Source organism: Betta splendens, chromosome 6 (assembly GCF_900634795.4).
Source record: "Betta splendens chromosome 6, fBetSpl5.4, whole genome shotgun sequence".
Taxonomy (NCBI): Eukaryota; Metazoa; Chordata; class Actinopteri; order Anabantiformes; family Osphronemidae; genus Betta; species Betta splendens.
The window spans coordinates 19,054,632-19,069,507 of NC_040886.2; the positions used below are offsets into that span (position 1 = coordinate 19,054,632).

Sequence of the window (14,876 nt, forward strand, 5' to 3'; positions counted from 1 at the left end):
CCAGCAGCATTATGGGAACATTGTGATGTTGAGGAAGTGAGATAGGGCCAGACACTCCAGGGTCACTGTTCCTTTAGCGTTTAATATCAGCAGAGAACACACAGCGTTTACAGGTTTGTCTGTGGACGTGAAGGTAATGTTAACTCCTGTAGTCATGTATGCATCAGACAGGACCTTACTGGGGAACTGATCTACCAGAATACAGGCAGCTGATCCCAGCATACAAACCATCAGAGTCTCAGGCTTTACTTGATCAGATCTGAGCCTTGTGACCCGGCAAACACGAACATACAACATGGAGCAAAGAGCATCATGCAGCTTGAATATTCATGCTCATTAAAAATGGAGAGCAGATTGTTTGATGCATTATGTAACACATGTTTGGAATAATGAGCAGCACAACAGGAAACTAACTCGGTCAAGACCCAACAGGCACTCGCTTTGTTTCCTCCTCTTCCCATCCTGCAGGAGATCAGGCTGTGGATATGAAACTGCTCACATGAACACATTCTGATGCATCCAGCATTGCGTATGGACACGGACATCTCATTTCTGCTGCTGTGACCGCAGTGACAGTGTCGTGCTGCATCACCTGCATCGACGCTCCCTCCACTCGCGCCACGTATGCGACGCGATCCAGGACGGTGACGGTGACGGGGACGGCCACGAAGAAGCCACTGACGAACGCCCGCAGGCAGCGCCGGCCCGCCGCCGTCTGCTGAGCCATCACCTGGACAGAGAACAGGTCAGGCAGCTTCCTCAGCACAGTGACATCACAGAGAAGGGCAGAGGTAATGCAGCAGGAGAGTGACCGGAAGCGCTTCACAGCGACGTGTTAATTATGCGCACGGGTCATTTGTAGATGTTCACATTCTAATGTCTGAGCCCTTTACTTTGGTAACTTATCTACAACCTGTGAAAACCAGAGCATCATTTGGTCTGATTGGTATCATGTAAAGGAGTCCTGCCAGCCTCCTGCCTGAACATTTCACCACAGGTTTGCCAATTGGACAATGATAACACATCACAGTCTTTTCTGCAGGACTTTTTCATGCCCGTTGCTGTTCATGGATCGCTCCAGGAAGCTCAGACAGGCGTGAAATGCAGCCATGCACCGCTGCCTTCAGCTAACAGCCAACAGCCCTGTGTGACGTCCACTGTCCTCACTGGAGATCTGCTACAGCTATTACCTCCACATCACAAGACCTCTGATGAAACTAACTGTGTAAGCTCCCTGTGCCCCCCCAGCGCTCCATCTGCAGGGAGAAACCAGCCGCCACCACAGGAAGACCAACTGAGGCACCGTCTGGAGTGACGCTTACTATGCCCTGGTGACACCAGGACAAAGAAACAAGGATGCCTGGTAGTCTGCCTGCAGCTACCGAGCTTCTCTCGTGGGAACCAGCTCATGTTAGGTTCTACAACGGCCTGTGTTCTGTCTACAGCGTGTGGGTCTGTCACTCTGTGTTGGGACCTGCTGCGGAGCTGCATCCGCTGTATTGTTATTTTCTGCAGGTCCTTTCAGAGTGGAGTTCCTTCAGATGACTCAAGTAGAAAACTTCAACACCTGAGGCCAAGCTTCACTCCCTGGTGGGGATCATCAGATCCTCCTTCTCTGCCTGAGGCTGTTTGCTATTGAAGGAATGCTCTCTGCCCCCACAGTGACAGTAGTCAGTCAAACACTGGCCTCTGTATACAACCTACAGTACCTCCAACAGAAGACATCAGCTATCCACCGTTACCTGGAGGGAGGAGCATAACAATACTCCACCATACTATAGATCCTCCTCCCAGATGCTATCATCAGAGGAAGCCTGGTGTGGAGCTTTAAGGCTGGAGTCGTGCTGCAACCTTTGTTCCTCTGGTTTCCTAAGACAGCAGCTCTGGCATCAAAGTCTCAGGAACGAAAGAGGCAGTGTTTAGTTTCTTAGATGAATGTCTCGATTATAACGTGGAGCTTTTTATAGGAAGCCACAAAACTACACTTTCCTCACTGGTGTCACCATTGGTGACTTATGTGGTGGAAATTTTCCATAAAGAAGCAGATGAGAGAGTTGTCCTTTTGTGCGATTTATTGAAATAATAAAGAAAATAACAACAATGGGGAAAGCAAATAAAAAGCATGGATATTGATCGTGCACATCAACAAACCAAAAACCAGCTGTGGAGATCAGTGCACACACCACGAAGGTGTGATGCAAAGAGCCCACGATCCTCAAGTTGCTTCTGCCTTTTATCCCCTCTGTCCGACCACGGTGGAACTGTCTGTGTGGCCCAATCAGAGTGCATGCACCATCCCATCCCTGTCGCAGTGTGTGTGGAGATGTTTACATTCTCACACCTGCATTGCTGACGTCTGACTATCAGAGAGGAAGGAGCACTAAGTCTCAGACAGAGAGACACAACTCACCGGCCTTGGGTTTGAAGCTGGAGTCCAGAGTCCATCAGGCAGAGACAACAATTGAACAGTGTAGGTGAAATGTCAAATACATAAAACAGATGTTAGACAAAACAAAAGATATTAATTGGAGAACATAAGTCATAAAATCATAGAATAACTGCATAGAATAAGAAACAATTTTTCCATTACAGTAACGATCTTCATCAAGTGTGCACAAGCAACATTAACACTAAACGTAGCCCATCTCACCCTCCAATACAAGAACCTATTAGACTACTGCAGACGCAGAAGTCAGAATCCAGCTTTTGTGTGAGGACAATAAAAAAGCAGCGCTGGATGTTGGCTCAGGAAGAGGAGGCCTCTTTATGTCTGAAAGCTGCTTCCCAGAGATCTGTCACAAGTTCAACAAATGCAATTCCACTAACCATTTCCAATTTATTCAGATGTGCCAGATGCACAAGGCATAAATATCAGATTTACTGAGTGGAGAGCCCCGGAGCAGGCCTCAGGTCAGCATATTCGACACTATCAAGCAGAGACATTGTGAAGCTTTTGCTCCAATTGCTAGAATTGAATTTCTGGGGCTCTGGGCTGGACCCCATCTCAGCCGGTGACTAATGTTGGCGTTGCAAAGCTTTTCCAGACCGATAAATCCACAGGGAAGGATGCAGCAAGGCAGCAGGGACGCTGATTAGAGCCGGCCGCAGCGAGAGTTCCCCCAAACCAGCCCCACTTCTGCCTCCACAGCAGTTCTGGGCTCTGCAGAGCAAGCAGGCCACGGTCACACTAAAGTCTGAAACACAAATAACTGTGATGGAGAAGCAGAGGAAAAGGAGGATGATGAAGAGAGAGGAATCCACACAGATGTGTTCCAGGTACTGCTGCTAATCAAAGACTTCACTGAGGTATAATATCACACTCAAAGGGACAAGGGCTCATTGTTTTCAAATGAGGAGAGGACACCTCACCAGTCCTTTAACCCTGACCTTCATCCAGACAAGGAGAATAATGGCATCCTGTGATCAACTATGCCCCGTCATGGTAGGCATCACTGTAACGTGCTGTTGGACTATTCCAGAAGTTCCTGTCAGGTTAACACAACTGTATGATGATAATAGAATCTAAATCCCTGTCAGTCAACTTGCTTAACAACACAGATGTTGTCTAACGACAACAGACTACATGTAGGACAGATAATGAGGCTCTTCCATTGGCTGAGGTTACCTGCATTAAGACTACAGTGATGTAGTGATGTGACACAGTTAAAAGGTTGGACCCTGTGCTCTAATGTACTGGGGGTTAAAAAAGCAACAACCCAACGACAACATAACATCCAAACGTTTCATCAGAAACTTAAAGTGCTCCAACTGCTCCACTGCCTGAGCTTTGCCCCCGTCACACCACAGGTCGAAATCCCATTACACCAAGGAACAGTAAAAATATGAAATATATATAAATGTAAACACGACATGCAGAATCCTTAGACTAGTGCAAAAAGCAGCGCAGGGAACTTCCTACGATTGAACAGTAACTTTCAGGAATTCTGAAAATCTAAATCATTTAAATCATTTGGCCTGAAATTAATTAAAAGTTTCACAAACAACAGATCATCAAAGGTTTGTTAGAGTCTTAGAAATGTCAAATTTAATCAGCAGCTTATTGTTAGTTTCTATGAGTTGCTCATTTTTAAAAGGTTCATGATGTCTTCGTTTCTAGCAGTAATTGGTTTCCATGGTGACAAGAGAATAAAAGACACTAAAGAGAACAGAAACAGATGAGAAAGTCATTCTCGAGTGGAAGAGTCGCCCACAGCATGGGACAGATGAGAGTCTGCCTGTGTCTCCTCTAAGCAGCTTAACGCACAAAAGATCAGCCATCACGTTCAGTGTTGGTCCTTAACAGAATAGGTCCCATCAACCTTAACACTGATTTAATATTCTCTAAAGTGACGAGTCTGTCTACGTGATGTCGGCTCATGTAGCAGGTGAACAGCGTGGATGTGAGCTGAGGATCCAGGCCTGCTGCCTGCTCCACAAACTGGATTTGTGTCTCATGCTGATCATTACAGAAATGTTTCCCCTCACTCTGGAGGTCTAATTGGTGGTTTGAGCCCCAGCGACGCAGTCATTTGGATTTTACTAATGAGAACAAGATGTGTTTCTGATCTTAAATAAAAATACATATTCTTGCGTCCAGATGAGAAATGTTTTCTCCGACACAAATGTTTTCTCCTTGCTGAGTAGATTTAGCAGCCAAACATCACAGCAGCCCGACTTTTCACTTCACCGTACTGTAAGACACAGGTTAACAAACCCCACTACAACACACAGCCCTGTGTTAATACACACATTAGGCTTCAGATGTGGAGAACGTCTCTACGGCGTCTGCAGGAGGACACTGTTCACACGCATGTAAGGCTCAAGAATCATTTTTCATAAGCGCCAGCATTTGAACTAGAGATTCCTCAATTAAGGCTTGGTTGCCTCAGTTCAGAGCTATTAATAATAGATAATCCAATCAGACACTCATATTGACACAGAGCAAACACTGATTGGATCTGTACTTCAAATCACAGTGGTATCTTGCTTCTGCACTTTACTGGGCTGACCTGATTCAAAGATTGAAGGTTCTGGTTTAATAACGTTATGATAATTAACCGATATTACTAATGTAAATTAAATAAGCACTGGGAAGAGGACTGCCCCTTGTGTGGAAACAGAGAAGCCTGTGTGCTTTTGCATCATGCTGTCTGTTCTTCATAATCTTTACAGCCATACGCTGTGTGTCAGGATGCATACAGCAGGAGGACAAGTGGAAGAGGATCATTAGAACAACATGGTGGCTGTGACAGTTGTTAAGTCGACCTGGTAAAAAGCTGTTGAAATGAGCCTTGTGCGACGTTGTCACCTCTGTGACACCTTATCACTGTCACTGACTGTCATCACTCTTGTGTGTGTCATTACATCCCTAAGGGTTTTGGTTAATTCCATCTCTGATTATTTTCTTATTTCTAACTTCACTTTTCCACATCCGCATAATAAAAATAAATAAAAGATTATGTCATTTAATAATAATGTCAGCATTGTGAGTCCACAACAAAGAAACAATGTGAAGCTTCAGAGGAGGGAGAACAGCAGCTTTGCTGATTACATCTGTAATATCTGACATGTTCTGCTGCACAAACAGGCTTTCAGAAACATGACAGCATGATATTCTTCACCAGTGGGAATTAGTTTGAAAGACTGCATACGTTTTACAATGAAACATGTTCAACTACAACTCATATTTCTATTATTGCAATATAACAAAAGGTCTGTTCTACTCTTCTGGCAACACATTCAGGATCGGAAACTACAGTTATTGAAAATCCAGTAATCTTTATGATTAAACCAATAATTTAGTCTTCGAAGTGCCGGAGTAGAGAGAAACTACCCATAGTATTAGAAGCAGTCCATCAGCTCAACCATAGGAAACACAGGAAACGATGCATTTGCACACACACTGATGCACATTCCAGACGATGACAGGTGGTTAAATGTTTTTTTAAATTAGGTTTCAAGGAGCACGAATTATCTGTTCATTTAGCGGTGTGTTCCTCCTTTCATTGGCAAGTCCCCGAGTACAGCAAGCAGAAGGGTGCTGCTGGAGCTGTTGCTAGGCAAACGTCCATGTGACATTATGGGATGATCACTTTATCGTTGTTTTTGTTCTATTAAAGCGATATTGCAATAGATCTCTGAAGTGACTACGGCTGCACTGAAGCGCAGAGTAGTGACGTAACTTCATGAAGTTAGCTTTATCTATAAAATATTAGGCTCGTGTAAAAAAGGCTCCACGTGATTCCCCACAATCTTAAATACAGGTCAAAGAAGCAGCAGCTTCATAAACGTCCTGGCAAAAGCCGAAAAGTTGGTAACTTAACTTTCATCCTGCACAAAACAAAGTCGCTGTTTGGCGTATGTGTCACACGGACACGCACACTCGTCTATTCACTCATTCAGTGGATCACTCTGCTCCTGCGTGCTAACAGTTAGCCGCCGCGGCTAACCCGCAGAGGAACAGTCACATCGCGGCTGTGAGCAAAAAGAGGTGAGGGCGGCTCGGTGTCACGCGCCGGGACAAAGCTGGGAACCCTCGACACCGTTAAAGCCACCATTTTAGAAGTGAACCACGGGCTAAGCTAGTAAGATACACACCTGCTGTAGCAGCGTGAGAGCCGGCTTCCTCTTGTTGTCCTACGTCACGCTCCGCCCCGGGTCCTAAACCCTCCGCGTGCCTTTCACAGGCGGGAACAGTCAGAAACAACGAACTACGAACCTCACGAAGAAAAACAAGACAGACGCTGGTGTGGTGGTGTTTAGTTATGAGATCACGCGCGCGCGCGCACGCACGCCATAACCCTAACCCTCTCATCTAGTCCCGGGTTTTACATAGGTGTTGCTCTGTGTGTCTGTGGGAGTTCAGACCTGATAGAATTCTTTAAAATAAGGCCTGAAAAGACAGACAGACAGTGGAAGTGTCTCACTGATTGCTGCCGGTTGGAATCAAACCAGAACAAACTGTTCCTGCCGGGAACAAGAAGCAGGGTTTAAGGAGCTGTTCGTCTTTGTGATAAAGAGCCTGGATTCTCCTTCAGGGCTTCATTAAAAGTGGAACATAGACGCCTTCATCGCTCCCCGCCACACATTCTCACTGGCACATTAAATGGAGCAGTTACAGGAGGATGTGATTCTGAAACAAGAGTGATTTATACCAAGAGTAAACAAAGACAATATAGAAATACAGAATAAAACAAATGTATAGGGAATGTCCAGTTTTGTGAATTTAAGACAAGAAAATAATAACCTAACGCAAAGGTAGGTCAGAGTCCTACGTAAACCCAACACATGCCACTGAGCAGCACCAGGACTCTGCAGCAGAACCAGGCTGAGGGTGAGCGGCCACCTGCCTCCACCGGCTGGAGAGACGAAGGTTCAGGACAGTGAGAGCAAAGCGCACAAGCTGAAACCTTGGAGAAAGGCTGAGAATAAAACCAAAACATGATGATTCTTTTGATTTTTCTTCAAATAGACCTATGTTTTTCTTGTGTCCGTATGATCCAGGGCTTTACTTTGGCAGCGTGTGGGTATTTCCATCACCGCCACTGCCCAGACAGGGACCAGAAGCATCAGACCGGTTGGAGGTTCCCCACCTCAAACCGGAGCAACGCAGGTGCCGCGCAGACAGTTTGCCACCGACAGGGGGCGGCCGGACCCGAGCGGCGAGCGCCGAGTGGCGGCAAGACCCGAGCGGCGAGCGCCGAGTGGCGGCAAGACCCGAGCGCCGAGCGCCGAGTGGCGGCAAGACCCGAGCGCCGGGCGGCGAGTGGCGGCAAGACCCGAGCGCCGAGCGGCGAGTGGCGGCAAGACCCGAGCGCCGGGCGGCGAGTGGCGGCAAGACCCGAGCGCCGGGCGGCGAGTGGCGGCAAGACCCGAGCGCCGAGCGGCGAGTGGCGGCAAGACCCGAGCGCCGAGCGGCGAGTGGCGGCAAGATCCGAGCGCCGAGCGGCGAGTGGCGGCAAGACCCGAGCGGCGAGTGGCGGCAAGACCCGAGCGCCGAGCGGCGAGCGGCGGCAGGACCCGAGCGCCGAGCGGTGGAGGAGGCAGATTTCGTCGCATGTAGGCGAGCTGTCAGCACTGGACGAAGCTGAACATGATCTGGATGCAGATGCAGTGAAGACGGGCCCACTGCCTGAAACACAGACGAGCATCACACTAACTAGAAGTATAGTCAGGCTGATGTCAAATCTGGGACCAGGGAGAACAGAGTGCTAGAACCTCCCTGGAACTGTTCCTCCACGCTTCAGTCCATGCTTCTGTGTTCACTACCTCCTCCTGCTCTGGTTCCGCTTCTCTCTCCTGTAGGACACGTTCTGAATCACTGCAAAGACGCACAAAGTGCCGACAAAGAGAGAGAATGAGCAAAGGATTGTTTCTGTTCTTTGTGTGGAAACGCAGGCGACAGGTTCAGCTGCACGGAGCTGGAAGCTGAAGCAGAGAGCACATCCGCTGCCTTCGCTGCCTCTCCAGGGCTTAATTAGAGCAGCTGAGCTCTGTGTGAATAATGCAGCACCTGAACACACCTGAACAGAACCAACATCACTTCCATAAACCCAAAGAAACACACCTTAAAAACACATCAATCTTAGCTCATAGTTTTAGCTACTATTTTTAGCTTTTGCATGCATTTCATGTTTCTATCTTAAGAAAGACAACTTAACAAACCAGTTTTATTTTGTAAAATACTGTCATGAAATAGTACTCATTTATAAGATCCAGAGGTAAAAGCATAACAAATGTGATTTGATCATTGAAGGTAAAGTGAAACATGTAATGGCAACTTACCTACAGGACGCACTGTTAGCTGAGAACCCGTCCATTAATAAATTAAATTAAATTAAATGACAAGTTTCATTCCATTGTCAGCCACTAAGTCTTAAAACCCTCAGGGGAATGTTTGTTGATGTGTTATCTCAAGCAGTCTATAATTGATGGTTCCTGTTTTTTCAGAAATCATAAATCAGGCCTATTAGTGGAAGGCAGGAGGAAAACTGGACTGTTTGTGCCACCCAGTGGTGTTTACCCAGGAAACAGCAACAATAGACTCAGGAAAAAAAATCTATTTGTGCCAAAAAAAGGTAAATAAAATTTTAAATGAGCCTAGGATTAGTTTTTTTTTTTTTGTTCTGTCCAGCAGTTTAGCAAGCAGCATATATTACGCTGAATGCCACATTGTGATGGACAGCTTTGCTTTAACAAGAAGAGTATATATAGAATATATATACTCTTCCTGATTTATGGTTTATTTAATGGTTTATTTAGCTAATCCAAAATGTGTGTGATGTTGCTGTGTTGGTGGACAGGTTAGGTTTCTGCTTTAGGGTGTGTATGCGGGAGGGTGGGGGGAGGGGGGATAAGGGGTGCAACCAGCTGCTGAAACCAAGCAAATCTGTTAAGTAAACAATCGGAGCAAAAAAATAAATAAATAAATAAAAGAAATAAATAAGAAGCATGGATGTACCTTAGGCTAACACATTCATAACTAAACAATTTTTGTACTGTGGTTTACCTTGGAGATTAATACTAATAGCAATAATAGTGCTAAGGTATGTGCACATACTAATTCAAACATATACATACAATATACATACATATGTGCATTATTATACATATCCCATACTACTTAATAAAAGTCATGACATACAACACCACAAATTCCATATTCACACATTATTCATATTGGTAGTGATAAGTATCAATAATACTTACAGTTGGATTTGGAAAGTGTCCCACTACAAGGTTAGTAAGGCTGTAGCTTATAATTATTCACCCAAAGGGTGAGGCAGACGTTGGTGCATGAACAATGCCACTTGTGGAAGCCAGGGTGATGTGAGGGGCTCCGCCACTACGCCCATCCAGCAAGCAGAGGAAGGAATCCCAGCAGCCAGGGAGCCCACACACCTTCAGTTCCAGGAGGGCAGGTGTTGCAACCCAAGCCGCCCACACAGAGCCCCCCAGGCAGAGCTGCAGCAGCCACAGAGACAGCACCCGAGGCCAGAGTGGGCCACCGGGGGTCAACGCTGTCCGCCCCATGAGAACCAGGGGCAAACACTCCCCCCGGCGGGAGGGTCGGCCTGAAAGAGTGGAGCCCAAGACCCACGGTCCGTAGGGAGTCCGCCAGAAGATGCCCCCGCGCCCAGAGTGGGGCCCGCCCCCAGTCCACCACCCCCACATGTGCGGAGCGGGGCCGACCCCATCGGCCCGACCTCATCCCCTGGCGCTACAGCGGCCTGCAGCACAAGGCCAGCAATTGGTGGGGTCAGCAGAAAAGAGACCACCCAGGCAGACGATCATCGTACCCCGGGCGAAAAACCGGACCCCCCACACTTCAACCGCACCACACGCATACCAACTCACACAAACACAGACGCATACACCCACCCACATGTGCAACACACATCATCACATCAACACACACACACACCATAGACTCTCTCACAACAAACTAGTCAATCATACGTGAACCAATGCGCTCTCAGATACATTCTCGCACCCACACCATTCGCTTGATCACATTCGTGGGGAGGGGAGGTCTCCGGCCTGCCGTCCATGTGGCCCCAGGCAGGGACCGCAGCTCCTCCCGAGCCCCGACCAACCCCCCCAACCCGGGGGAGGCAGAGGGCAGCAGAAAAAGGTCCCCCAGAACCCTGCAACCCAGCTTGGACGTGAGTGTGTGGAACTAAAGTGCACTGATAGGATTAGTTTGTAAAGTGAGGCCACAGTCTCACTTTTATTTAGCTCTGCCCTTTATGTTCTCACTGACAGATGAGACAATATAGAACATATAGGAATGAATATATTTTCATCAAAAGAGTGAAACAATGATTTTAAGAAGGCATTAGTTGAGTATGAGTATGTCATTGATTTTGCTCCATCAAATTGTAATGTAAGCTGCATTTTAAATGTCATCTGAGATCAGCATCAGCGCGGTCGAGATAAACTAGATAGATTTACTCTGTCAGCACATTTCGTTAAAATATGAATAAAATCGTTCAGACGCTGAAAACACACAAACGCATCATATGGCGTTTTGGTACTCCGCGAAGGCAGCACAAATTGGAACATATGATTGGTTCGTCGCCGCTGTTATGGTCACGTGATACTAAATATGGCTGCCAGCGAAGTAAGCAAGGGTGGTAAGTTACAGCTTTAAACGTGTTAGTGCACTTAACGATGTAGTTTTGACACGAAGCTGGTTCATTGTGTCCTAATAGAACCGCCTAGAACCGGTTCAGCTCTTTAGTCGGTAGTGAAGCTACCTGTTGGGCAGCTAAGGCTAAGCTAGGTGTGAAGGACTCCGGATGATGCACGTTTGTGATGCGCGCTCACGTTGCCGGTCTGTCGGTGTCCCGGTGCTAGGTCAGGACAGCATCCTGGAGCCGCTGTGCTTTCCGGACCTGGCCGCGGAGGACTGCGGCGCCTCCAGCCTCCAGCGCCCCAGCACGGAGCTGCTGCCGTGCCCGCTGTGCTGCCAGTCCGCCCCGCTGCCGCAGAAAGACGCCCTCCTCAAACATCTGCTGCTGGAGCACAAGCTCGTGATCGCAGACGTCAGACTCATCGCGGATCTGCCCAAGTATGAAGCCAAACTAACATTTGCATCTGAATAACGAGGTCACGGCCCGTGAGCAGTCTGCTCAGTGACACGGACATATGTGCTTCTGATCTTCTCGTCTGTCAGGTACATGTTGCACTGGAGGGGAAGGTTCCGGGAGCAGCCCGTCACAGATTTCTGTAGCGTGATCAAGACGAACTCTACGGGCCCGGTTGGTGAGTCCAGATGCGGTACACACTTCAGTCTGCATTGGTTATTTTTAATTGCCATAAAACAACCGCAAAAATTATTATAATCAATATGAAGCGTAAGCATTTAAGAAATGTTGCTGCTTTACTCTGGAGGATAATTCCGCTAGTCTTTTTTTCTATGGGGATATTTTACAGTACATCTTGTCATTATTGAGACAATAGGCAGGAATATTGAGAGCTCACCGTTTTCTAACTACTATTTTTCTTCAGAGAAACAAGAGGATTACTTGCTTTTGTGTGACGTCCTCCCAGAGGACAGATCTCTCAGAGAAAAGCTGCAGCAGAAACGCCTGGTGAGACACACAGCCCCAAACTAAGTTCAGTTCCCTTCAGTCAAGAACCAAACACTAATACGCGTCATCATGTAAGCGTGTATTGTGGCCAGAGGAGATAAAACCTGTAGCAACAATAAGATTCTGGGAGGAGGTGCTGTTCTGTGCTGCTACTGATCCTGTCCTCCTCAGGAGGAGGTGCTGGAGCAGCAGCAGAGGGAGAGAGACGACAGCAGCTTCCATCATCTCTGCATGTTCTGCAGCGAGGAGTTCACTGGAAACAGGTACAGCCCACATGACAGGACATGGATCCAGTTTCACCTGGATTCAGTTTAGTTTCTGTTAACCAATTTGACCTGCATGTGTTCTGTATGTGTTCATGAAACCAAACCAACTCTGGCTTTGTGTGTGTAACTACACGACTGCGTTTCTCAGGTCGTCTCTTCTCAACCACATGGCCAGAGAACATTCCTTCAGCATCGGTCTGCCAGACAACATTGTTTACTGCAGCGACTTCCTGGACACGCTTCAGGCCAAGCTGGACAAGTAAGACCCTGCAGCAGCACCTTTCTCTTCCTCCAAACTGGCGGCTGGAGTTGGTCCCTTCAATGTGTGTTCATTCTGTTATCCCCCTTTGGCTTATTGTCCCAGCAAATAAACCTACATTTTTTATTTTGACCATGTTCATAAATAAGCTGATGTTTTTCCTTCCTGTCAGTCTACAGTGTTTGTACTGTGAGAAAACCTTTCGAGATAAAACCACGCTGAAAGATCACATGAGGAAAAAGTCTCACCGCCGCATCAACGCCAACAACCATGAATACGATCGCTTCTACATAATCAACTATTTGGTGAGAAATAAGCTCTGATCTCCTGATACGGTGATGATATTTAGTGGAGTATCTAATCAGCTGATGCTTGTAGCATGTAGAGTTGTCTTCAGGCATCCTGTGTTCGTTCTCTTCTCAGGAGCTGGGGAAAACCTGGGAGGAAGTACAGAGTGAGGACGATCGTGAGCTCATAGATGATGAGGATGAGTAAGTTTGTTCAGCAGGAGCCGTGCAGGTCGGAAGCACTGGTCAACACCTTCCGCTCTCTGAGACGTTTGTTGCTTCTTGATCTGGACTCACGCCTGCATCAAACCACCTCTTGATCGAAGTCTGTTTCTGCCACAGTGACTGGTCAGACTGGCAGGCTCATCCTGTGTCTGCTGTGTGTCTGTTCTGTGACCATCAGTCAGAGACAATGGATCAAATCTATGCCCACATGAAGGTACAGTGACGGTTTGGCGCTTAGCTGAAAGCCCTGTGGTTCACACACATGCGTTAACTGAACATGTTAGTTTGCTGCTGTTTCAGTCACTACAGGCCTGATTTAATCTCTAAATATTGTTTTTTTCCAGGATGCTCATGACTTCGACCTCCATAAAGTCAAGATGGAACTCAGTAAGTAAAAGTGTGCATCATCCCGTGGCACAGTCCACACAGCATTGGGCTGGTTTACTACTCACGGCAGATGTCACGTTGCGTCTCTCTGCAGACCTCGGGTTCTACCAGCAGGTCAAACTGGTGAACTTCATTCGGCGGCAGATCCACCAGAGCCACTGCTACGGCTGCCAGGAGAAGTTCAAATCCAGAGCTGATGTGCTACATCACATCACAGCTGCAGGTCACGTAATGAAGCTGCCAGACACATCCACGTGGGACCAGCCTCAGTAAGTGGCCCAGACCAAGCTGGCTAAGACACAGGGTTCTGTGTCTGTGGGTTGACCTCTCACCTCACTGTCTCCTCAGGTATTTCTTCCCAACATATGAGAACGACGGCCTCCTGTGTACGCTGTCCGACAGTGACGAAGACGAACGCGACGAGACGCCTCACGGTGAAGACATCCCGGTAATTGCTGAGGACATCTCCAACCTCAGAGCTCTGAAGCAGACGAGTGTCCTGAACCATCTGCTGAAGAGCAGAGGCTCCTGCTGCTGAGATGCCATTGGGCACTGACTATTACAGTAATAAGTCAGACTTCATTGATCCCCTTGGGGAAATAAAACAGAAACACCAACCACCCTGTGACAACGAGACATCAAAGAGCATCTGCCCAACGTCTTCCTCCTAAACTTCTTTAAATCTTGCTACTTCTCATATTTAACTTTTAACTACGCTGATGTTTTATGAACTCATTATTCTCTATTCAACAGAAAAACTGTGTTCATGTATTATCAGTGATAATGATGGTTTCAGCTGTTGGCATCTATTAAACATGATGCAGAATCAGCTCTAATGCTTTTTTATGTCAGTTGAACATCATAGGTTGGTTTCACTTCAAGAAACGTTAAGGCATCAGAAGGAGCTTTGTCCCCCTGTTGCTTCCAGTGGACTTCATCATCCTGCTTAGAACCTCTGACTGACTAAGCTCCACCGTCACGGACCTGACATGAAGCTCAAAGTTTCTTTTTGTTCTGCCTCCTTTAGTAAATAAAGGTGTGAAGTAGGTTCATGGCTCTTTCCTATGAAGAACAGTTTCACCTTCTTTGTAATGACATTTGGTTCCAGAAGGCAGAGATTTGTGAGCAGCTGGTGAAACTCAATGGATGTGTTGGTGCCACCGCAGTAAAACCTCCCTGACTGCCCCATTTAAACAGACTGGACAGATTCTGTTGGATAAATATCAGCAGGACCTGTTCTGCCTCGGATCAGCCACGCAACTGGCCAAATCAGAAATGACAGGAAGGAAACAAGTTTCCCCAGAGAACAACCTCAACAATCAGCTTTAGTGGCCTTTCATCAGAACCGCTGATCTGA

General features: G+C 47.1%; 2 protein-coding genes across 12 annotated transcripts in view; one reads left to right on the forward strand and one right to left on the reverse strand.

The window, feature by feature from the left end:
* Positions 1–11,459, reverse strand: part of immp2l (inner mitochondrial membrane peptidase subunit 2) — a 62,849-nt gene extending 51,390 nt beyond the window's left edge. The window contains exons 1-3 of one of the 8 annotated variants that reach the window (XM_055509680.1): positions 6,598–7,428; positions 2,411–2,427; positions 593–730 (exon numbers count right to left, since the gene is read on the reverse strand). In XM_055509680.1, the coding sequence (XP_055365655.1) occupies positions 593–730; positions 2,411–2,427; positions 6,598–6,814 (372 nt within the window). In that variant the 5' untranslated portion in view covers positions 6,815–7,428. Of the gene's footprint in view, positions 1–592; positions 731–2,410; positions 2,428–6,597; positions 7,429–11,328 lie in introns of those variants that run through there. The other 7 variants (XM_055509683.1, XM_055509681.1, XM_055509682.1 and 4 more) reach the window with 7 other exon arrangements.
* On the forward strand, positions 11,039–14,567 carry znf277 (zinc finger protein 277). 4 transcript variants are annotated; one of them, XM_029154781.3, is made up of 12 exons: positions 11,039–11,135; positions 11,359–11,572; positions 11,678–11,766; positions 12,013–12,095; positions 12,267–12,358; positions 12,510–12,620; positions 12,793–12,925; positions 13,044–13,111; positions 13,250–13,346; positions 13,477–13,519; positions 13,590–13,788; positions 13,868–14,567. In XM_029154781.3, exons 1-12 carry the CDS (start codon positions 11,108–11,110, stop codon positions 14,055–14,057), a joined length of 1,347 nt encoding a protein of 448 aa, XP_029010614.1. In that variant the 5' UTR covers positions 11,039–11,107; the 3' UTR covers positions 14,058–14,567. The 4 variants fall into 4 exon arrangements, with proteins under 4 accessions (XP_029010614.1, XP_029010615.1, XP_055365652.1 ...); XM_029154782.3 differs by having other exon boundaries at positions 13,614–13,788; XM_055509677.1 differs by lacking the exon at positions 11,039–11,135 and having other exon boundaries at positions 11,146–11,572.
* Positions 14,568–14,876: the final 309 nt, after the last annotated feature.